General features: G+C 36.5%; 2 protein-coding genes across 2 annotated transcripts in view; one reads left to right on the top strand and one right to left on the bottom strand.

The window, feature by feature from the left end:
* The window catches only part of LOC308346113 (uncharacterized protein), a gene marked incomplete at both ends in the record, with an annotated part of 67921 nt that overhangs the window by 23792 nt on the left and 20017 nt on the right, over positions 1–24112 (bottom strand). The gene's annotated exons all lie outside the window — the stretch shown is intronic.
* LOC308339547 (keratin-associated protein 13-1-like) lies at positions 6068–6583 on the top strand (the record flags this gene model as incomplete). The annotated part of the gene is made up of 1 exon (XM_080798324.1): positions 6068–6583. The coding sequence occupies one exon, from the start codon at positions 6068–6070 to the stop codon at positions 6581–6583; it is 516 nt and encodes a 171-aa protein (XP_080654450.1).

The raw sequence follows: 24112 nt of genomic DNA, 5'->3' as shown, positions 1-24112 counted from the left end.
AGAGCAATACCATAAAATTTGAGTGAAGAATCTAAAATCATCAGGATGATTTCCACCCTGGTTTTTACTCATGTTTCAAACTAAAAGATAATTAATATTTGACAGCATCAGAAGATGATTTAATGTGTATCTCAACAACAAAACAAAAATGGGGAAACTTTATTTCTCTTTTTCATGGTAATATTCTCTGTTTTCTCAGGCAAAGTATTTTCAGGAATAACAAAGTACAAAGATAGATAGATTTTGATAAGGAACCTAAAACTGAGAACAAAAAGAGCTAACATATGTTTAATAAATGTTCCTAAGCCTTATTGCTTTAGGCTGTACAACAGCCCTTAGACAAAGATACCCACTATAAATTTGTGATATTGAATGTAAGAAAAGAGGACACAGAAGGAGTAAGGAACATATAAGGAATATCTGCCTTGTGACATCTTAGGAGGTGAAGTTTATTTAGAATTGCAAAGACATAGGCATATTAGAAGGGACAAAAGGGAAATCTGGGAAGATAAAATAAAATAAGCAGAGTGGAAAAGACAAAATCATTTTTATATTCAAGAAATGACTGGAAACCTGGTTAACTTACAACTGAAGGAGATTTTATTCGGTGTGACAATGATAAACATGGCTAAAAATCGTTAATGGGTAATTGTCCCTTCATCTTTTAAAGGTTTTAGATTTTATTTAGTTTTTTAAGGGTATTACATTTTAAATTGCAATAATTCTTATTTCTGCCACTTTCCATTCAAATTACTAAAATTGTTTTGTGGGGTGCCTGCATGGCACAGTCGGTTAAGCCTCCAACTCCTGGTTTCAACTCAGATCAGAATCTCAGCGTAGTGAGATCAAGCTCCAGGTTAAGCTCCACATTCAGCTTGGAGTCTACTTAAGACTGTATCTCCCTCTGCCCCTCTCCCCCAACTCTCTCACTCTCTCTCAAATAAATAAATCTTAAAAATAAAATAAAATACTTTTGTGATTGGACACTCTTACTCCTATTTCTTACCTATTCTACCCATGCTTTCATATATTATAAATCTTTCATCCAAGGATTGGTTATGAATTTTAAGCTTATTCCTAAGGGGGGGTAAGATAAACATTGGTATACTTATAAATGAAAAAATTATTTGAAACTAATATTTTTTGTCTAGAAAATTTAGACAAAGAAAATACATGTGAAAATGTCCAGAAATTACCAGGTCAAAATGTCAGGGAGTTTTTAACAATATAACAACAAGGTCCTAGAATTTGGGACTACTTTTTGATTAGGGATATTGTTGAATCTAAAAGAGAGGCTGATGAGACTCATGAGCTCAGGTAACCAAAATCAAAATTTAGAAATTTCCAATGATGACTAAAATTGACACTCTGAACAATACCTTAGGACTCAGCTGAACCTTAAATATTTACCCTTTCCTATGAACTGAAATAATTTCAGTACCTGATTAGATTAACATGGCGCAAAACCTGGAGTAGCCATTCTGGAAAACAGTATGGATGGTTCTCAAAAAATTAAAAATAGAGCTACCCCATGATCCAGCAATTGAACTACTAGGTATTTACCCCAAAAGATACAAAAATATAGGTTTGAAGAGATACATGCACCCCATGTTTAGAGCAGCATTATCAACAACAGCCAACTTATGAAGAGTCCAAATGTCCATCACTTGATGAATGGATAAAGACGTTGTGGCATGGAGGACAAGGGGAGATGGAGAGGAGAAGGGAGTTGAGGGAAATTGGAAGGGGAGGTGAACCATGAGAGACTATGGACTCTGAAAAACAACCTGAGGGTTTTGAAGGGGTGGGGGGTGGGAGGTCGGAGGAACCAGGTGGTGGGTATTAGGGAGGGCACATATTGCATGGAGCACTGGGTGTGGTGCAAAAACAACGAATTCTGTTACGCTGAAAAGAAATAAAAAATTAAAAAAAAAAGAAGTTGTGGCATGCATATATATATATATATAATGCTAAGCAAAATAAGTTAGTAAGAGTAAAACAAATACCATATGACTTCACTCACATGTAGAATTTAAGAAAAAACCCAGATGAGTATGGGGAAGGGGAGGGAAGAGAGACCGAGATAAACCATAAAACAGACTCCTAACTACAGAGAACCCAAACTGAGGGTTGCTGGAGGGGAGGTGGGCAAGGGGGTGAGTTAAGCAGGTGATGGGGATTAAGGAGAACACTTGTGATAAACACCTGATGTTATGTGGAAGTGTTGAATCACTGTAATGTACACCAGAAACTAATTGGAATGTTAACTACTTGGAATTTAAATAAAAACTTCAAATTGCAAAATGAAATTAGCATAGTATTGAGGTAACCTTATATTATGTCTTTACATAGATAAATATCAATATTATTATAAATGCAGGCATGGACTTAGAAGTATAGATGTAATTGTGAATATAGTTTTATACAGATATAGATGAGTATATAGATGATATACATAGATAGATGATGTAGGTATGGATCATCTGATACCCTAGGGAAATCTGCCAGACTTCCAGAAGTTAAGAAATGACTAAATTCAAAATATATATCAGATAATAGAATTCACTTTAGGAAATAAAAAGATAGATTTAAAATTTTAAGAGAGAGAGAAACATTAAAAGAACCAAATAGAGGGGTGCCTGGGTGGCACAATCAGTTAAGTGTCCAAGTCTTCATTTGGGCTCAGGTCAAGATCCCAGGGTCATGAGATCAAGACCCACTTCAGACTCCTTTCTGGGCATGGAGCCTGCTTAGATTCTCCCTCTCCCTGTGTCCCTTGCCCCACCCTCACTCAAGCTCTCTCTCAAAAAATAAATAAATTAATTAATTAGAACTTAAAAAAAAGAAACAAGTAGGAATTCTAAAATTGAAAAATTCAATACGTGAAATGTAGAATTGTTGAATGGATTGAAAAGAAATTAGACATAGCTGGAAAGACAATTAGAGATTGTTCTGGAGAACATATTTAAACTAGCAAATAAAGAGAATATCTTGGAGTCAAAGAAGAGAAAAATTTAAAGCAACCAAAGGGAAAGAAAATGCAAGTTACCTTCAAAATAACAACAAGAACAACAACAAAAAAAAAACCAACAGTAAGATTAACAGATGAATTCTAAACAGAAAAAAGAAAGCTAGAAGACAGGAGTGTGTGGGTGGCTCAGTGGGTTAAGCCTCTGCCTTCAGCTCAGGTCCTGGTCTCAGGGTCCTGGGATCGAGCCCCGCATTGGGCTCTCTGTTCAGCAGGGAGCCTGCTTCTCCCTCTCTCTCTCTCTGCCTGCCTCTCTACCTACTTGTGATCTCTCTCTGTCAAATAAATAAATAAAATATTTTAAAAAAAAAAGAAAGAAAGAAAGCAGGAAGACAAATATCCTCAAATTTCTGAAGAAAGAAAACTTTAGAGTAATGTACTAATGAGTATTTGTTTCAAAAATGGAGAGGAGCCTGTGGATGGCTCAGTTGAGTATCTGACTCTTGATTTTGGCTTAGGTCATGATCTCAAGGTCATGGGATCAAGCCCAGAGTCAGGCTCCGTTCTGGGCATAGAGACTGCTTGAGTTCCTCTCTCTCTTCTTTCTCTCTCCCTCTGCAAGTGCCCCCAACCCCCACTCTCTCTTTCTCAAAAAAAAAGGAGAAATGTAGACATTTTCAGACTGTCAAAACTGTAAAGAATGTGTTACTAGCCTTCCAACGCTAGAATATACAATAAAAGTTATATGTAGTCAGAAGCAAAATAATCCCAGAACATACAAAAAAGATGTAAGAAGAAGTAAAAAGCAAGAAAAAAGATAGGCATATATATATGTGTATATATATACATGTATATATATACATATATACACACACACACACACACACACACACACACACTATATATATATATATATATATATATAGGGTAAATTTAAGCAAATTAAGCAAATTTGGGTCATAAAAACATGGAGGCAAATACATATCAATATACAAAAGCAAACATGAAATTACAATACAGAAAATCCTTACATAGTAGTACATGAATTGAGGTAAGGATAATTGACCTCAAGATTTCTGACATTCTTACACTGGACTAGAAATAGTAAAAGTACTTATTTCTATTAACCAGTCAACAAAGCACACTGTGAAGTCTAAGGCAGTGTTGTCTGACAGAACGTTCTGTGTTGCTGAAAATATTTTTATCTGCAATTTCTGATATATGGTATCCATCAGCCACACATATCTATTGTGCACATGAAATGTGGCTAATATGACTGAAGACCAAAATTTTAATTTAACTTAATTTCAAATTACATAAATTGAACTTGATATATGTAGCTCTCTGTTACTCTGTTGGGTGGTGTGGAATTGGGGTAACCTCTAAATGAATAACAAAATCATGAATATCATCCTGGAAGGCTGACAGAGTGATTGTTATGAAATATCTTGTATTACTTCTGATAACATGATGTTTTACATCTTATCATACAACAAATTTGGAAGTTAGTAAAACAGAAGTAACATTTTTTGTTTGTTTCTTTTGTCTGATGTATCTTTTTACTTTTTCCCTTCTCTGTTTCCTTATATTTAAGAAAACCTATGTTAAGTAGAAAATAGTTTTGACTTCTAGTCCAGTCTGATAGTCTAAGTCTTCAATAAGGATTAGTCAGTCTATTATATTTAACTTAATTATTCCTACTTTTAGATTTCTACTTGCACATTTACCATTTCTAATAGTAAATTTTCACATTTTGGGAAGGGGTAATAAAATGGTTAAAGCTGTAATTTTATCCTTTTAAGTTATTATCATTTTATAATTTTTAAATTCTGTAGTAAGTTTTCAAGAGATTTTAATGATCATTCTTAATTACTATTTACTTCTACCTATTTATTAAGAACCACAAACCACTTTATTAGTGTTATGCACAAAGAGTATTTAGACAATTCACTTATATTTCAATCTTTTTTATCACCTCCTGCAATTACAACTTCCCCTCTGAGGTAATTGTCTTCCTAACTGGAGAAAACACTTCAGTATTTGTTTTAGCCTCGGTTTGCCTGACATGGAGCTCTACACAAGACAATATTTGGATATTTTACAACAGAAAAATAATCTCGAAGAACTGAAGTAGGAAAAACGTGTTTTTATAATTAAGGAAGCAATTATATGAAAGAAACAAAAGATAAAAATGACAAGAAGGTCCTGCGTGATAAGAGTTGTTCTTATTAGGAGAGCAGGATCACTGGACACATTGTAATGACAGGTAAGAAAAGGAACAATGCCTATAGGAAAAGCCATAAACTATATTGATCCAGAACCCATTTTTACTGGAATTACACACAGATGGACAGATCCATAGTGTCTCTAGCTATCTTCCCTCACCTCAAGAGTATTTGACTCTTTGGGATTTTTCACACATGTATAAATTTGTATCCCCTGAGACTCTTTTTCAAATTAGTCTTGCTTAGTCATTTTGCCTTTAAACATCTGTCCTGATTTATCTCTGTGATCCATCATGTTTCTCAATCAATTTATGTTATCTATTTTCCCTTTCCATTGGGTTTGAGAGGCAATACATAACATAATGTAAGAAATGAAAACTAATTTTAGGGGATGAAATCAATTTATAGAAAGAAAATCATTGGTGACAAATAGGGCGCCTCTATTCCACTGATCTAGAAAAAAGAGTGACTTAACTTCAAACCCTGCCTTTAGATCTAAGCATTCTCCAGCCAAGATACTAGCAAAGTCACAATGAGTCTCAGCCAAGAAGAGTAGGGGCTTTTCTGGCCCTGATTAGCTGGCATTAATGACATACAGTCATAGCATTTCTGACTTTGGAATAGTTCGTTGGCTTGGTGCTATAACAACATGATGAATTCTCCTATAAATGTGAGATGGAAGGAATCACCTGCAATTACAGAAAATATCACTGAATTACACATATGGAAATGAGAGATTCCAAGTGTGGGAAAGGCGACCGTAAAAAATACCACACCCATGGCTGAGAGTATAAAAGTGCCCCAGTCCAGGAGGTGACATTCAACCTCAGAATCTCCTCACAGTCACTCAGCTGAATCCACATCTCCTGCCAACATGTCCTACAGCTGCTGCTCTGGAAATGTCTCCTCCCGTTCCTTTGGGGGCTACGTGCGCTACCCAAGCTCCTCCTGCCCCAGCAACCTGGTCTCCCGCACTGACTCCTGTTCTCCCAGCACCTGTCAGCTGAGCTCCTCCCCCTCCAGTGGCTGTCAGGAGACCTGCTGTGAGCCCACCAGCTGCCAGACATCCTGTGTGGCGTCCAGACCTTGCCAGACACCCTGCTACCGCCCGAGGACCTCCACGCTCTGCAGTCCTTGCCAGACGACTTGCTCTCCGTCTCTGAGTTTTGGGTCCAGCAGCTGCCGTTCCCTGGGCTATGGATCCAGAAGCTGCTACTCACTGGGTTGTGGATCCCAGGGCTTCAGATCACTGGGTTACCGAGTCTGTGGCTTCCCTTCACTGGGCTATGGATCCAGATTCTGTCGCCCAACCTACTTCACCTCCAGAAGTTGCCAGTCTTCATGTTACAGACCAACCTGTGGATCTGGTTTCTACACATCAAGTTGTTGAGGGTCCAGACCTTTTGAGCAAAATGTCTAACCTCTAAACAGAGAGTTTATCATCTTCATGATCTTTGGGAAAAACTCTTGTCACCTTTTTTCCAGCCACAAAGTGTTGGCTAAAAACTGTCTCTAACATATACTGAACTTAATGATTAATTTTATTGGATGAACTTACAGAATTAGTGGAATTAATAAAATAAATTGCAAGATCAATTAATGGAATTTATGTTAATAAGCATGAACTAATTTTAATGAATTAATGGGATTCTCATTCATACATTTTATTCACAAGAGAGATGAAAACCTAAATGCATATAATGTAATAAACGCTTTCATTCTGGTTTCCAAATATTCTGCTAATTTTATTGTTAGTTTTAATTGGGTAAGTTTTTTTTTCTTTTGTTTTTTTTGGGGGGTATTCAAGTTAATGTTTACAGTGTCTCTGGGAACAACTTTAGAAATCTAATAGATTGGTGAATTTGAACTAATTTATTTTGGGCTTTAGACATTTCTTTCTTTAAAACTTTTTTTCTGGTATCCTTTTTTTCATGCATAAGCTTTATAGGAATAACAATCTCAGGAGCAATATAGAGCATGTTTCCTCCAAAGGACGTGGGACCTTGACATTTGCTGACAAAAGGAAAAAACACATCTGATACCTCTAGATTCCTGGACAGTAACAATTAACCTGACCAGCTAGTTAGGGACCCAGAAAAGAGAAGATTAGAATATTGATACATAGAAGTCTAGTGTAGAAATATATGGGTAGACACATGCAGGTGGGCACAAAATGTGAAAATCTGTGTATTTCCTTTTAGTGCCCACCAGAATGTATCCACCTTGGAAGAGGAATGAAACTATCATGTAGACAAAATGACTCTGCTAGTTGATGTGAGCCTACCTTTGTCAGCAGTCCTTACAATGCTGACCAGATGAACAAGTGACCACAGAGGCTATGAATGGGTCCCCCAGCATAAGCTCCTACTTACAATGCTGATATCATTGCCACCTGTGAATCTCCATCTTGGCAATGGAGGCTAACAGTAAACTCCCAGTATGACATTAGTCCTCAAGAAGATCAACTAGCTGCTTGGTTGCAAGTTGAAGGTGTTCTCCTTCTGCCCTGGAAAATTAGTGCCCATTCTCAAATGGACAGATACATATTCGGAGTATGAGTTCGCTTTTAATGCTTGCCTCAGCAGTACCATTTTCAGGAGTTAATGAATAGTTTGATCTACCAGCATGGGATTGCTCATAGTGTAGAATCCATGCAGGTAATCCACTCCACGGTAGAGAGAATGTAAGTGAGATCCACAGGATTTATCAAAAAACATTGCACCTTGAAGCTCGCTGCCTGTTGGTGAACTGGACTGGCCTACTGACTGCAAAGTCGAAGTGTTGGCATGGAGACGATATCCTCAAAAGACTGAGCTCCAAAATCCCCCTACTATTACTTCCAAAGACCCATTCAAGAACTTCGTGCTTCCTACTTCTGCAGCTGGAATTTTCAAGGATAGAGGCCCAGTTCCCATAGGCAGACTTCCTAAGGAACACATCAAGGGTCTCATTGAACTACAGCTATGGCTGCTGCCTGTGCACTTTGGGCTTCTTGTACTCAGGGACCAATGGGCAAAAAAAAAAGACTTGTTATCTATCCAAGAGGAGATGATCCTGATTAGTAGAAAGTAGCAGGGTTACTGTTACACAGTGAGGGAAAGTAGCAGGGTTACTGTTACACAGTGGGGGAAGGGGGAATATGTGGGAAGCTCAGTTGATCTCCTTGGGTGTCTCTCGGAACCTCCCATCCAACTGTGCACATGACTTGTCAAATGCAGTGACTCTAGCAAGAAAAAGGTACAGTTATCAGGATTTATACTTCTCAGAAATAAGATTTGGTTAATACCACCAAGAAATCTACCATGACCACCACTAAGGGTGAGTCAAATTTCTAACGATGCTGAAGGAAGGAGATGGTGAGTACCAGCTGCAGCTCCAAGACCAGACGCAGCGATGGGGACTGTGTTTCATGCCACTGGCTTTGCTCTTTTCTATTTCCCCTCAGAATAGAGCCCTAACAGAGCCATGGAGAATCTCTCTCCTGACAAGTTGACCCTGAAGATGCAACCAGTGAACTATGACAGGTACAGATCTACACTGGAACGCACATCACACCACAAAAGGAATGGCTGTCTGGCTGTGACAAGTGAGGCCAGCTGACAGGCTTTCTCTGTTGGCTTCTTTGGGCTCTGTATCAGCTTTCAAGCCAAGGTCGATTTTTGTCTCATGGCAGCCCCTGGTCAGTGACTGAACAAGGTGGTAGAATGGCTTTTCTCACTCACAGGTGTTACTCTCTTACAAACATTTTGTTCTTCTATCTGTGTCTCAGTGCCTGTTTCCTGGAGAATACAACTATCAAATAGTCTCTTTATTCTTTCTTGGGGTTTGTTGTTTCCACCTAAGATTATTTTCCTTCAGCCCAAAAAAACTTATTAGTATTTATCTCAGTGCAAATTTATCTGACATAGTGAACCCATTGGAAATTAGTACTCAGTTATTATATTATTCAAAGGAAAAATAAAATGAAGAAGAAGGGTGATAAAAGAGGGATATTTTACATATGTATTTTGAGAGCGAGAGAGAGAAGGAGAGTGTAGGGGAGGGCCAGAGGAAGATACAGAAGAAGAATCTTAAGCAGGCTCTACACTCAATGTGGAACTTGACAGGGCACTCAATCTCATGACCCTGAAATCATGATTTGAGCTGAAATCAAGAGTCGATGCTTAACTGACCAAGCCTCCCAGCACCCTTATTTTATATCTTGGTGGAAATTATTGGGAAGGAGCTGACTTTGAAAATGCACAAAGCTCATTCAGTCTGAACACTGGAAAGGCTGAGTTGTTCTAAGAGGCAGGCCCCAGGTTCTTTTAAAATTTGGACAATGTGAATGAAAATATGCAAAAATGCATTAATGGTATTTTTTGTTTTAAATGACATTTTTAAAAAGATATTATTTATTTATTTGGCAGAGGGAGAGAGAGAGAGCACCAGCAGAGGGAATAGCAGGCAGAGGAAGAGGGAGAAGGAAGTTCCTAGCTAAGCAGAAAGCTCAATGTTGGGCTCCATCCCACGACCCTGGGATCATCAGCAGAGCCAAAGGCAGATGCTTAATGAACTGAGCCACCCAGGTGTCCCTTAAATGGCATTTAGATGAAAAGATCCATAGGCTAAAAGTAGGTAGAAGAGATACTTGAAATCCCTGTCTCTTCATTCCCTTTTTCCAGATTCCCACATTGTCACCATCGTCTCTGCTCCCTCTTCATAGGGCCCGAGTCAACTTCTTGTGGCTTCATCTCAATTCAGTCTTCACTTTTAAATGTTTGTCTGGTTCTTTTCTATTAGCCGTTTCCCATTATGTGTCATTTTTCTTCCCTCCATTGGATGTGAGAAGTACTGTATAATATGTGATAGATGGAAAATAAATTTAGAGAATGTAAATCAATTGTGACAAGTAGAATCAATCATTAGAAGAATCCTTATAAAAAATAAAGCTATGTCACTTATCACTTGACATAGTAGAAAAGTGACAGAAAGAATTCTGGAGCAAAGCAGGAATAGACATACATGGAGTCATAGCCAGGAAGAGATGAAGGGGTTCTCCTGGCTGTAATAGGTTGAGGATTAAGGACAAATAGTTCTGGAATTTCTGAGATGGGAATCATCATTGTACCCATTGTACTCCTAAGTACAATAGGTACAAAGCTAGTCAACGCAATGACAGAGAAGGTTAATGAATGACACAAATGCAGAGGAAGGTGTGCCAATGGTATGAGAGAACTGTACCTGCACTGTGCTGTACCAACTGATGAGTATATAAAATACCCAGTGCCCAAACTCATCTTAAATCTCAGAATTTTCTCATTGTGACCAATCTGAACTCATATCATCTGTCAACATATCTCACAGGTGCTGCTCTGGAAACTTATTTTCCCAGTCCTTTGGGGAAGGGGGTTCCTGAGCTACTTACCCAGGTCCTCTTATGGTTCTTATTACTCCAGCAACTCCAACAACACTAATCTCTGCTCTCCAAGCACCTGCCAGCTGGGATCCTCTCTCTACAGTGGCTGTCAGGAGACCTGCTGGGAGCTGGCCAGCTGCCCAGCATTCGGTGTGGTGTCCAGCCTCTGCTCGGGCAGGGCCTTGCTACTACCCAAGGATCTCCATGATCTGCAGTCCCTACCAATTATTTTATATCATATCTATTGGTCCAGCAGTGTCTTTTCTCCAGGTTACGGATCTAGTAGCTGCTACTCACTAGGCCGGTTTCAGACCCTTAGGTTATGGAGCCTGTGGGTTCTCTTTCCTGAGCTATGGATCCAGTTTCTGCCACCCAGTTGACTTTGCTTCTGGCAGCCTCCAGCTGTCTTGTTGCCAACCTACCTATGTGTCTGGCTTCTGCTAACCAACTTGTTGAATTCTGGTACATTTATGCAAAGTCATCAAAATGTCTACCCAGAGGTCCATCATGCTCCTTATTTCCAGTGGCAACTATCTTAGTCTTTAATCACCAGTTCCTTACCCAATTTCTTTCTATCAAGCATAGTCTAACAGGCTGATTCCAGAATCCTTTTAATTTAATGAATTAACTCCAAAATAAGTGTAGTATCAGCATTATGGAAGAAGTTTAAGCTAATTTATTTTCTGCCCCAAATGGATAAAAAGTTCAATCATTATAATCCAATAAACTAATTCATTCTGTATTGAAATATTTTTATGTTATTGTTTATACATTATCAAGCAGAGTTTGTGTTAAGTTTGATTTGACAGGTTTAATAAACGCTGAATATGCATCTCAGTAAATTTTGGAAGTCTAAAAACTTGTGAATTTGATCTAATTTCTTTGGATTATGGATATTTTTCTCATTCAAACTGTAGTTACTGGACATCCATATTTTTTAGTTTTAGAATCTTGCGAATGAAGGTCTGAGAATTAGGATATATTTTGAGTACTTGAAAGAACATGGGTTTTATCTATGTGGAAAGAGGGAATGTGACTATGAAGTTGACAGATTCTTTAGGAATTTCATAAACAAGAATATCATTCAGGTTTGCAAGGTTAATATAATAAATGAGAGAAAAACTAAATGCCATTTTAAAAATATATATGAGCCTTAAATGAATTCTAATGAGTTTACCCAAATCTAATTAAAAATGACCAGACTCAGACATCCATTGTTGAATAGCCAACATAATTTGCTTTTCTATATGTATGGAAAGATATTCTTGGCTGGAAGAATGTGTGTGATTCCTTGTCAATGCTTTATTAAAGCCCAAACTAAATATAGATGAAAACAAAAAGCACTTTATAGCAGTGGACTTAACTATTTCATTTGGATCTCACTGTAAAGCTGGGGACACTATATCTTTACTCTTTTGGTAGTATTCTCAGCTTTTGCAGGCCAAGTACTTAAAGAAACCCATCTGAGAGTAAGATAAACAACAGGTTACTAAAGAATAAAATTACGTAAGATGTTATTCCTAAGTAGTGCTATAATTAAGGGTCAAAGAATATCCTACTCATTACTTCCTTGGACCTTCAAATAGATCTATGACAAAGACTATTTTTTAAAATTCAGGTTATTTTTTATTTATTTGTTTTATTTATTCATTTATTTGAGAGGGGCAGAGGAAGAGGAAGAGAGAGTCTCTTAAGCAGGATCCATGTCCAGCCCAGAGCCCACTGCAGGGTTGATCTCACAACCCTGAGTAACCTCATAACCTGAGCTGAAATCAAGAGTCAGACACTTCATCAACTGGGCCACCCAGCCACCCCCAGGTTATTTTAGATAGAAAGAAATGAACACAAAACAGATCAGAGTCTTCCTTAGCCATGACAACCAAAATGGTCTCTCCAGATGTTGCCAACTATTCCCTGGGGGATAGAAGGTACAAATTGTTGAGAACAATTTATCTAAACTAATGCATGGAGAGAAATGGAGGTAAAAAATAGCAAAAGGAATTTATTAAAAAATAGACTATAGTAAAATGATTTAACATACTTGTATTTGGAGTTCTAAAACAGAAAAGAGAGAGAAGTGGGGAGAAAATATATTGGGGAAAATTTAAAAATTTCCTAAAAGTCAATAAAGGCAGCAAAGTAAAAGTCAAAGACAGAGAATACCACACCTACACACTAGTAAATCTAATGAACACCAATGACAGAAACATTTCTAAGACACCTGAGAGAGAAAGCTGATTTCTTTTTTAAAAGATGAAAGTGACAATAAGACTAAAATACAAATTACTTACAAAAATAATTGAATGAAATATTCAAAATTCTGAAAAAAACACAGATGCCATCCTAAAAGACTATGTTCAATAAATATGTGCTTTAAAATTGAAGATAATTTCAGACAACAAAAAATTGAGAGAACATCTTAACAGCAGAATGACACTAAAATATGTACTAAAAGTTGCTTGTTAGTAAGAAGGAAAATGTCTTTACCTATCAATAGGAAAAAGTCTGAAATTCAGATATGAGCCGACTTCTCCTCTCATTCTTAAGACCGTTACACTTTCTTGGTCATGGTATGGCTTCAGTGGACATATTTACTATTTTCTGGGATACAAGTAACCTCTATATGTGGGCAAATATACAAGTAACTCCTGTATGGACAAATATAATAGAAACACTTTTTAGATAACAAATAGACAACACATTACCTGATAGCATCAATCTTAATATTCCAAAGTCATGGTTTTTAAGTACCTGGCTACTTGGTAAGATAATCAATCAAAGTCAAATCCTCTGGATGGCCAGTAACAAGCTGAACAGCAACTCTCATAAAACAATTAGATGGGTGGCGAAAGTAGGATCTAAAATAGATAATGGAAATCTGTTATTTCCTCAAACCACAAATCTGAAAGAATTAGGTAGAAAACAGAGATAGGACTCAAATACATATTTGGAAGCCATTAGCTCCACAACTCAGAGCCAACATTTTAGTATAAAATCTCCATATATACATATACATATACGTATTAGAGAGAGAGAGAGAGAGAACCCACAAGTGAGGGACAGGGGCAGAAGGAGAAGAAGAGAAAGAATCTTAAGCAGGCTTCACTCTCAGTGAGGAGCTCAATGCAGGGCTTGATCTTACAATTCTGAAGTCAGGACCTGAGCCAAAATCAAGAGTTGGATGCTTAACCGACTGAGTACCCCCACCACCGCACCTCTTTATTGGTTATTCTTAAAAGTGGGATATTATGGTTCTTCTATCTGTACCTCAATCTGGCATTCCAAGTCTTTGTATTGGACCTCTTAGTCCTTTCATGTTTTATATACATCCATATGTGTATATGTATATGTATATGTGTGTGTGTGTGTATATATATATATGTGTGTGTGTGTATGTATGTATGTATGTATATATGAGTTTATATCTACCAATGTTTATATCTACCAATGTATAATTTTCTTATTATTTGATCTTTTAATTACTTTTGCTTCCTATTCTGCTTTTTTTTTTATTTCTTAAGATTTTATTTCTTTATTTGACAGAGAGAGATCACAGTAGACAGAGAGTCAGGCAGAGAGAGAGAGAGAGAGGGAAGCAGGCTCCCTGTTGAGCAGAGAGCCCGATGTGGGACTCGATCCCAGGACCCTGAGATCATGACCTGAGCCAAAGGCAGCAGCTTAACCCACTGAGCCAACCAGGCACCCTTATTCTGCTTTTTTAATATTAGTTTAAAAACCTTAATATTCTCATTTCCCCCACTTAAGTGTAATACTTGCATTGTTTTACTGATTTTAGAATTTCTTAGAAATTTCAATGTACTTTCTTGATTTATTTCTGCTTTAATATAAACTATTATTTTACAATTTCCCCAATAATGCTAAAACCTTAAAATGCCTTATATCAAATCCCTCTATTTTGAAGCATTATTTCTTTGTGCATTTTAAGTACATATATTTTAAAACCAAAAATTATTTCAGATGTGGTCCATATACACTATGGAGTATTATGCCTCCATCAGAAAGGACGAATACCCAACTTTTGTAGCAACATGGACAGGACTGGAAGAGATTATGCTGAGTGAAATAAGTCAAACAGAGAGAGTCAAGTATCATATGGTTTCACTTATTTGTGGAGCATAACAAATAATATAGAGGACAAGGGTAGATGGAGAGGAGAAGGGAGTTGAGGGAAATTGGAAGGGGAGGTGAACCATGAGAGATGATGGACTCTGAAAAACAACCTGAGGGTTTTGAAGGGGGGGGGGTGGGAGGTTGGGGGAACCAGGTGGTGGGTATTAGGGAGGGCACAGATTGCATGGAGCACTGGGTGTGGTGAAAAAACAATGAATACTGTTACGCTGAAAATAAATAAAAAATTTAATTTAAAAAAATTATTTAAGTTATTGTTTTATAAAATTTTATTCAAATGTAATTTATATTTACCCACACATCTACCTTATACTTCTTCCTGCACTTCCATATTTCTCTCTGAGAATATTCCGTTTGTACCTAAAGAAAACCTTATGGTATTTAGTTTAGAGAGCTCATTAGAAGTAGGCATTCAGGTATCCTGCTCCAGAGTACAAATCTCAAGGAGATGGTATAGGGATGAAAGAAGACACTTGACAATGAGTTAGAAATATGTGAGAGAAAACTTGATGGGACTGCAATGTCCAACTAAAGCTATTCTAGAAGACCAAGATGTCTAGATGATTAGAAAGACAGGCATTAAAAAGGTATAGTGTTTACAAATTCATAAATTTCACCTATTTGGAACTGTTTTGATCTGAATAACATTTAAATTAAACAAATTAGAAGTTTAAACTAAGGTAGAGGAGAAACCTGAATGTCTCACTCTGTCCTCTGTCACTTACTTCTTTCTCTCATCTCAATTGATAAACATTCTCTGAGGGACTCAAACTTGTCAAACTGGTCTCTATTTGAAATTCTGTCAATATACTGTTCTTGCATTTTGTTTCCAAATATTTGTCCAGAGTTCCTTCTGTTCCTAGCCTTTCTCCATTCAATTTTTAACATCGTTGGGCCTTTTCCATAGAGTATGAGATATTCTGCATTAATAGTTAATGGAAAATAAGTTTTGGATAAAAATGAATGGTCGCAAGTAGTTTTCAACCTTTCAGAGGCTTTTTGGCAAGGTGGAAGATATGCCTGTAATCCAATGAGAGAAAGAAAGAAAGAAAGATGATGTCATTTTCATCTCCACCCTTAGAAGGAACTCACACCCCAGCAAAGCTTGGATCAAATACATGTACCGCATACACCAGGAAGAAAAGGAGGAACATCCCTGGCCAAGTTGACATGCCATTAATGCAAAAAGGTCATAGCATTTCTGACGTAAGAATAGTTCATTGGCTTTGTGTTATAACGAAATTTATTATAGCCCTCATAAATGTAATAGGTAGGAAACTATGCAGCTGCAATTACAGAAATGATGATTGAGTTAATACTATGCAAATGAAGGAGTACAAATATAAGGATGAAGCTTTCATCACTTTCGACACCTGTGGCTGAGAGTAGGTAAGCGCCACCGTCCAGGAAGTAGAATACACTTCAGACTATTGTCTGTGAATATTCTCTGTGAATTCAGCGTTCACAGTGTTCACAGTGTTCACAGTGTTTTCTCAGCTGAATTCATATCTCCTACGAACAAGTCTTACAGCTGCTGCTCTGGAGCCTTCTCCTCCCGCCCCCTTGGGGGCTACCTGCGCTACCCAGGATCCTCCTGGGGCTCTTACCCCAGCAACCTGGTCTACCGCACTGACCTCTGCTCTCCCAGCTCCTGCCAGCTGGGCTCCTCCCCTACAGTGGCTGTCGAGACCTCCAGCTGCCGGAAATCCTGCTACCGCCTGAGGATCTCCACACTCTGTGGGACCTGCTGGATGACTTACCCTGGGTCCCACTTTGGGTCTAGCAGCTGTTGTTCTCTAGGCTTTGGATCCAGAAGCTGCTACGCCCTGGGCTGTGGGTCCTGTACCTTCAGACCCCCTGGGTTATGGAGTCTGTGACTTCCCGATTTGGGGCTGTGGATCCAGATTCTGCTACCCTAGTTATTTTGCTTTTTTTTGCAATTCCCAGCCATTTTGTAATTTTGTAATTCCCAGCCATTTTGCTACAAGCCAATCCATGGACCTGGCTTCTACAGATTAATTTGTTGAAAGTCGGGATCTTTTTGCAGAACGTTAGCTATTTTATTCTCACAAGAAACAACTCTATGGTCTCCAAAGACTAATTGCTCACCCACTCTATGGTAACCCAGTCTAGCTCTCAGATTGGCTCTTGCAAAATGTAAAACTAAGCAATAAGCTTAAGGTTTTTTTTTTTTTTAAGATTTTATTTATTTACTTGACAAAGATCACAAGTAGGCAGAGAGGCAGGCAGAGATGGGGGTAAGCAGGTTCCCTGCTGAGCAGAGAGCCCAATGCAGGGCTGGATCCCAGGACTCTGGGATCATGACCTGAGCCGAAGGCAGAGGCTTTAACCCACTGAGCCACCCAGGCACCCCAATAAGCCTAACTTTTAAATCATATACCTGCAATGGTGATGGAAATCATATAATTATTGCACATCATTCAAAATTTTAAAAAATCTAATTATTTTAAGTAAAGAAGCACATTTATCCTGGCATTCATATATGTCGTTTATCAGTATTTAATAATAATATAATATATAATATGATATAAAATATATATTGTAATAAATATATTTTTATTTAATATTATATAATATTATATAAAATACATCATAAAATATAATATAATATCACAATATAATATTAAATTAATAATTTAATAGTAGGAATTTTAGTGTTATTGGGTATGTTAATTAATATATAAAAATGTATAGATAATATATATGTAAAGATTAATATAAGATTATATAAATATATGTTTTGTATCTTTATATATCTTTATATAAGATATAAATCTTATATATAATATAAGATTATATAAAGATAATATAAGATTAAAATAAGATTAAATTTCTTCACAAAGTAAGCTTTGAAATCACAGAGGTTGGAGAATTTGAAGTAAAATTTCATCTTTAGATATTTTTCCTTTTCATATAAACTTTGTATAAATAAATATCTCAAGACCTAGGAAAGCCTAATTCTTTAAATCATGTAAGTCTCTGTATCTCTCCTAATAGAAGAAGAAAAGTACAAAATTTGGTGGGTAGATATGAAATGCAGAGAGAAAGAATAAAATTTAGATATTCTGGTAGGTCTGCACATGAAACAAAAATTAAATATAAAACTAACTTGTGACTTTATGTTTTCAGAAAATACTTACTATAAAGCTTGAATAACTTCTATTAAACTCATCCAGTATTGGTTGGGAAAAGTATTGAAATCTTTGAATCTCAGAGAGAACTTTTCAATGGAATTCATTTCTTTATAGCAATATAAGAAGGAGACCAATTAGGGCACCTGGGTGTCTCACTAGGTTAAAGCCTCTGCCTTCGGCTCAGGTCATGATCCCGGGGTCCTGGGATCAAGTCCGGCATCGGGCTCTCTGATCGATGGGGAGCCTGCTTCCGCTCTCTCTCTGCCTGTCTCTCTGCCTACTTATGATCTCTGTCAAATAAATAAATAAAACCTTTAAAAAAAAATTAGGAGACCAATTATGCTTGATGTAAAGATTTTTGGTTCAGTATATGTATATGCTTCTATGTTTTCTGATAACTCAAACTACATATGGCTGAGAACCACAGCCCTTACGTCAGCAAAAAATGGAGATCCATTATTTTTTTTTTATAGATATGTGCTAATCTTTTAAAGGGCATGTATTCCAAAAAACAATATGTTTCTATGTGAGACACAGTTTGATAAAGAGACAAATCTGATAATAATAAGAAGAATTATCTTCATGTTGAGCTAAATACATGTTCAAATAGATTTTCAAGTCATTATTTCTTTAGACTCTTAAGCAGCGCTCCAACAGGGAGATATATTGTATGTGCTTCTTTTAAACATGAGGTAGTGGAAGCTCAAAGTGAGTCAAGGTCTGGCCAAAGATCCCTGTTTTATAGAGAAATCAATGCTCACAATTTCCTGGAATGTAGAGGCTACGATGAAAAACAAAAACAAAAACAGAAATAGTATAGGATGGAATAGAGGAAGTTTGGGAAGATAAAATGAAATAAACAAAACAGAAAGCTAGCTGGCATGTTTAGGGAACATTTGGGCAGTTAATTTACAATGAATGGGGGATATATTGGCAAATAGCACTAGTTATTAATAATGGCTGCACACTACCCCATCATTTTAAAGTCTGAGTTTTGAATGACAATAATCCTAGTTTTCATATTCACCTATTAAATTTGCTAGAACAGATTTCTAGTGATAATCTGCCAGGTTTCTTGTCTATTCTAAATAATTTTGCATATATCACAGAATAAATATTCTTACCAATCATCCTCAGATATAGAAAATTAACATGATATTTATATCAAATATAACTTCTGACAGCATCAAACTGGATAGTTTAAATCACTCTTATGAGTACGAACCTTAATAAACCTTGATAAAACAATCTATGCACAAACTCTGGAGCACTATCTGCTAAGAACTGCTAAATCAAAATTAGGACAAGTTTAAAGTAAAAATACATGTTGGTATCTGGGCAACTTTCTTCCTGAGTTGTCCATTGATTCCAAAAGTAATAATGGCTCCTGGTATGAATGAATAGAACAGATTCCAGGGCCTTTTTTTTTTTTTTTTAAGTATCTTGAAGTACAGGTAAACGTTCTAGACTTTTCCAGACTCTATTAGAATTTTATGAGAAAGCAAACATAGAATATATTTCATAGGAACTGAACTCAAATTGTATCAATTTGATACTCCAAATTGTATCAATCTTGATACTTAGAGTGTTAGTAATCTTACTCAGCTTGGTACAACCAAAGTAAATTCTTCTGCAAACAGACCCATTCAGAGACCCAAATTACTTATGGTAATTGATTAAAGCTACCAATGCTACAAAAAGGCAAAACCAAACCAAACCAAGAGACAACACAGGGCACAAATAAACCTACAGGATATCCAAATAATGTACATATTGGAAATGTACAGAAAAATAATTGTGGTTATTATTCGTAAGAAATTAAAGACAAAGTTTTAGAATTTTAACAATAGTACTAGAATATATGAAAGTGAACATGGAAATACTAAAACTGTAAAATACAATAACTGAAATGAAGGAAACTCAATGAATTCAAGATAAACTAAAAGAGTCTAAAACTATGGGCCAGCCTCTCCCTCAACTGCAATATAGAATATACTAATAAGCTCAGATCAGAGTGGCAACATACCTAATAGGAGTATAGGCAGTGTGGAGATGCATAAACTGGGGACAGTTTGCTTAACGTAATTCTTTTTTTTTTTTCTTAACTTAATTCTTTAAGGAATCTTACTGTTAAGCCCTTTGCTTTTCTAACATGCAGAAGGAAGGACTTACATTCTCTGGAAAATGACAAATCAATATATTTGCATATGTATATTTTTGTGTGTATATGTGTATTGACTTGTATCATAAGTGTTTATAAATACAATCATAAGTGTTTACAAATACAATTGTAATTGTATGTAAATGTAAATATTTATATTTCAAAGTCCACTCATCTTTTATTTACACTATCTGTAATGCAATAAAACATAAGATATTTCAAAAAGCATGTAGATGTTACCCAATCAAAACAATCAATAGTAGCAAATTCACATTTACTACAAATATTAGACTTAGTTGGCACAGACTTTAAAGGGACTATGATGAATATGCGAATACTTTCAGAAAAAGATGGATATAGTTAATAAATATATGGGAAATTTTAAAAGTTAAAAATAATTTTTAAAAAACCTAATGGCTATCCTCAAACAGAAAGTTAAAGACAAAATTAAGTTCAAGACTTAAAACTAAAATTAGATTAAGGGAATATTTGAAAAAACAGAAGCAAGGATAAGTGAACTTGAAAATAGATTTTTGAGAAAATATATTACCCAATTCAAACTTCTTGGAGAAATAAAGATTGCAAAAAGAGACAGAGTAAAGATTTGGAAACTTGCTAAAAAATGTCAAGCAATCTAAAAAAGATGTAAGAAATGTCCCGGGGGGGGGAAAATGGATCAGGGAAAAAAAAAAAAAAACTATAGCAAAAACTTTTGTACATTTGATTAACAACAACAAAAAGCCAGGATCAAGCAAATCAATAAAACTTCCAACTTAAAATCCAAGAATCTTAGGTACTTGAATCAGAAGAAATCCATATTTAGGCACATTGTAGTGAATTGATTAAAAGCAAAGATAAAAAGAAAATCTTAAAGTAACTAGAGGAAAAAAGAGACATTACATATGGGGAACAGTAATAAGAAATACAGCTAATGTTCTTAACACCAGAAGAAAACAGAATGATAGGGACACCTGTGTGTCTCCCTCGGTTAGGCTTGTTTTCAGCTGGAGTCATGATCCTGGAGTCCTGGGATTGAGTCCCACATCAGGCTCCCTGCTCAATGGGGAGTCTGCTTTTCACTCTGACTGCTGCTCTTTCTCTCTCTCTGACAAATAAAAGAATGGAGTCTTTTTTAAAAAAAAGAAAACAGAATGATATTTTTAAAAGGTAGAAAAGAAAAAAAAAATATGCAGCCTCCTCAAATTTTATATCAGTTCAAAATATCCTTCAAAAAAGAAAGAAAAAGAAAAATATGTTCAGAAAATGTGTAGCCTCAAAAATTATCTTCAAAATCATTAGTTCGACCTGGCTGATTTGATAAAAAATTTTCTAGTAGTGTGTGCATTTGAAAAAGTAAGTACTGAAATCTATGGATGACATCATTCCGATGAGAAACAACGAAATCGGTATCTCAAGAATGTAGACCCACAAACAAAAAATGCAAGTCAGTATTTCCATAGTACACAGCACCCATATTTTGAAAACATCCAGTTGTATAATGTTGACAAATAATTTAAAATAATAGAGGTTTTTCTTTCTTTTTTTTTAAAAACTACCCTTGGAGGCCTAGAGTGTTCAGTCCTGACCAATATTCAAGTTTGGCCTGGGCAGACCAGGATCTGAGAGCATGGGAAGTCTTCTTTAATCAAACTCCCACCATTTACCATTACACACATGGAGAATCAGAGATGAGAATTAGCTGGAAGAGAATGAGGTCACAAGTCCCTCTGATGGGTACAGAGGAAATGAATTAGGATTTGGTACTCTTTGAAAACATGTTTATTAACTTTTCTCTTTTGCCTAAGGGTAGCTCTGCAACCTATTCATCTAGTGGTTAGTGGCTTCTAATTTTGTCATGAAGGCTATTTTGTAAAAGTATTTGGAAGACAAAGACACATACCATACTTGCTGGAGAAAATGAAGGAAATGAATTCTGCTTTGGAATATATGAAATAAATATTTTTCCAAATGATTCTGTAAATTTTCTAAAGCTGTCAGTCACCTATTTTCCTGTATGATTTTTTAAATGAAATATTTGATTATATTGATTTTCACAAAATCCAAAGTTTGTGAACTTGTTGGTTTTCTCTGTTTTGTGTCTGATTTCTATTTCATGTATTTATATGTTTATCTTTATAATTTCTTATCTTAAAATTCCATTTGGTTTCAACTATTCTTTTTCCAAGCTTCCTCATATAGAGAATAAAAATTTTATTTCGAGTTTTATTGTATTTTCATATGTAGATTAAAATTTAAACTTTTCCTCTAAACAGCAGCATCTCTACAATTTTACTGAGTTTTATCATCATTATTATGCATTTGAAAATATTTCCCAATTTCCATTGGGGTTTTCTTTAATATATGGATAATAATGAATGGTATTGATTAATTTATAATTATATGAGCTTTTTAAATTTTTTATTATTTTACTTCTTTATTTGAGAGAGAGAGTGAGTGAGAGAGTGGGAGAGTGGGATGTGGGGAGGGAAGGGGAGGCAGAAGCATACTCCCCACTGAGCAGGGATCTAAACATGGGCTCAATTCCAGGACTCCAGGATCATGACCTGAGACAAAGGCAAACACTTAACCCATTGAGCCACCCAGGTACCTGGCTATGAGGGTTTGTTGTTTATTTTAATTTATTTTTAAAAATTTTTATAAACATATGACGTATTTTTATCCCCAGGGGTACAGGTCTGTGAATCGCCAGGTTTATACACTTCACAGCACTTACCATAGCACATACCCTCCCCAATGTCCATAACTCCACCCCCCTCTCCTGACCCGCCTCTCCCCCGCAACCCTCAGTTTGTTTTGTGAGATTAAGAGTCACTTATGGTTTGTCTCCCTCCTGATCCCATCTTGTTTCGTTTATTCTTTTCCTGCCCCCCAAACCCCCCATGTTGCATCTCCACTTCCTCATATCGGGGAGTTCATATGATAGTTGTCTTTCTCCAATTGACTTATTTTACCAAGCATGATACCGTCTAGTTCCATCTCCATCATCACAAATGGCAAGATTTCATTTCTTTTGATGGCTGCATAGTATTCCATTGTGTATCTATACCACCTCTTCTTTATTCATTCATCTGTTGATGGACATCTAGGTTCTTTCCATAGTTTGGCTATTGTAGACATTGCTGCTATAAACATTCGGGTGCACGTGACCCTTCAGATCACTACGTTTGTATCTTTAGGGTAAATACCCAGTAGTGCAATTGCTGGGTCATAGGGTAGTACTATTTTCAACTTTTTGAGGAACCTCCACACTGTTTTCCAGAGTGGTTGCACCAGCTTGCATTCCCACCAACAGTGTAGGAGGGTTCCCCTTTCTCCACATCCTCGCTAGCATCTGTCATTTCCTGACTTGTTAATTTTAGCCATTCTGACTGGTGTGAGGTGGTATCTCATTGTGGTTTTGATTTGTATTTCCCTGATGCTGAGTGATGTGGAGCATTTTTTCATGTGTCTGTTGGCCATCTGGATGTCTTCTTTGCAGAAATGTCTCTTCATGTCCTCTGCCCATTTCTTGATTGGATTATTTGTTCTTTGGGCGTTGAGTTTGCTAAGTTCTTTATAAATTTTGGACATTAGCCCTTTATCTGATATGTCGTTTGCAAATATCTTCTCCCATTCTGTCAGTTGTCTTTTGGTTTTGTTAACTGTTTCCTTTGCTGTGCAAAAGCTTTTGATCTTGATGAAATCCCAATAGTTCATTTTTGCCCTTGCTTCCCTTGCCTTTGGCAAAGTTCCTAGGAAGACGTTGCTGTGGCTGAGGTCGAAGAGGTTACTGCCTGTGTTCTCCTCAAGGATTTTGATGGATTCCTTTCTCACATTGAGGTCCTTCAACCATTTTGAGTCTATTTTTGTGTGTGGTGTAAGGAAATGGTCTAATTTCATTTTTCTGCATGTGGCTGTCCAATTTTCCCAACACCATTTATTGAAGAGGCTGTCTTATTTCCATTGGACTTTCTTTCCTGCTTTGTCGAAGATTAGTTGACCATAGAGTTGAGGGTCTATTTCTGGGCTCTCTATTCTGTTCCATTGATCTATGTG

Source organism: Martes martes (assembly GCF_963455335.1).
Source record: "Martes martes genome assembly, chromosome: 1".
Classification (NCBI taxonomy): domain Eukaryota; kingdom Metazoa; phylum Chordata; class Mammalia; order Carnivora; family Mustelidae; genus Martes; species Martes martes.
This window is presented reverse-complemented; position numbering and strand designations above follow the sequence as displayed.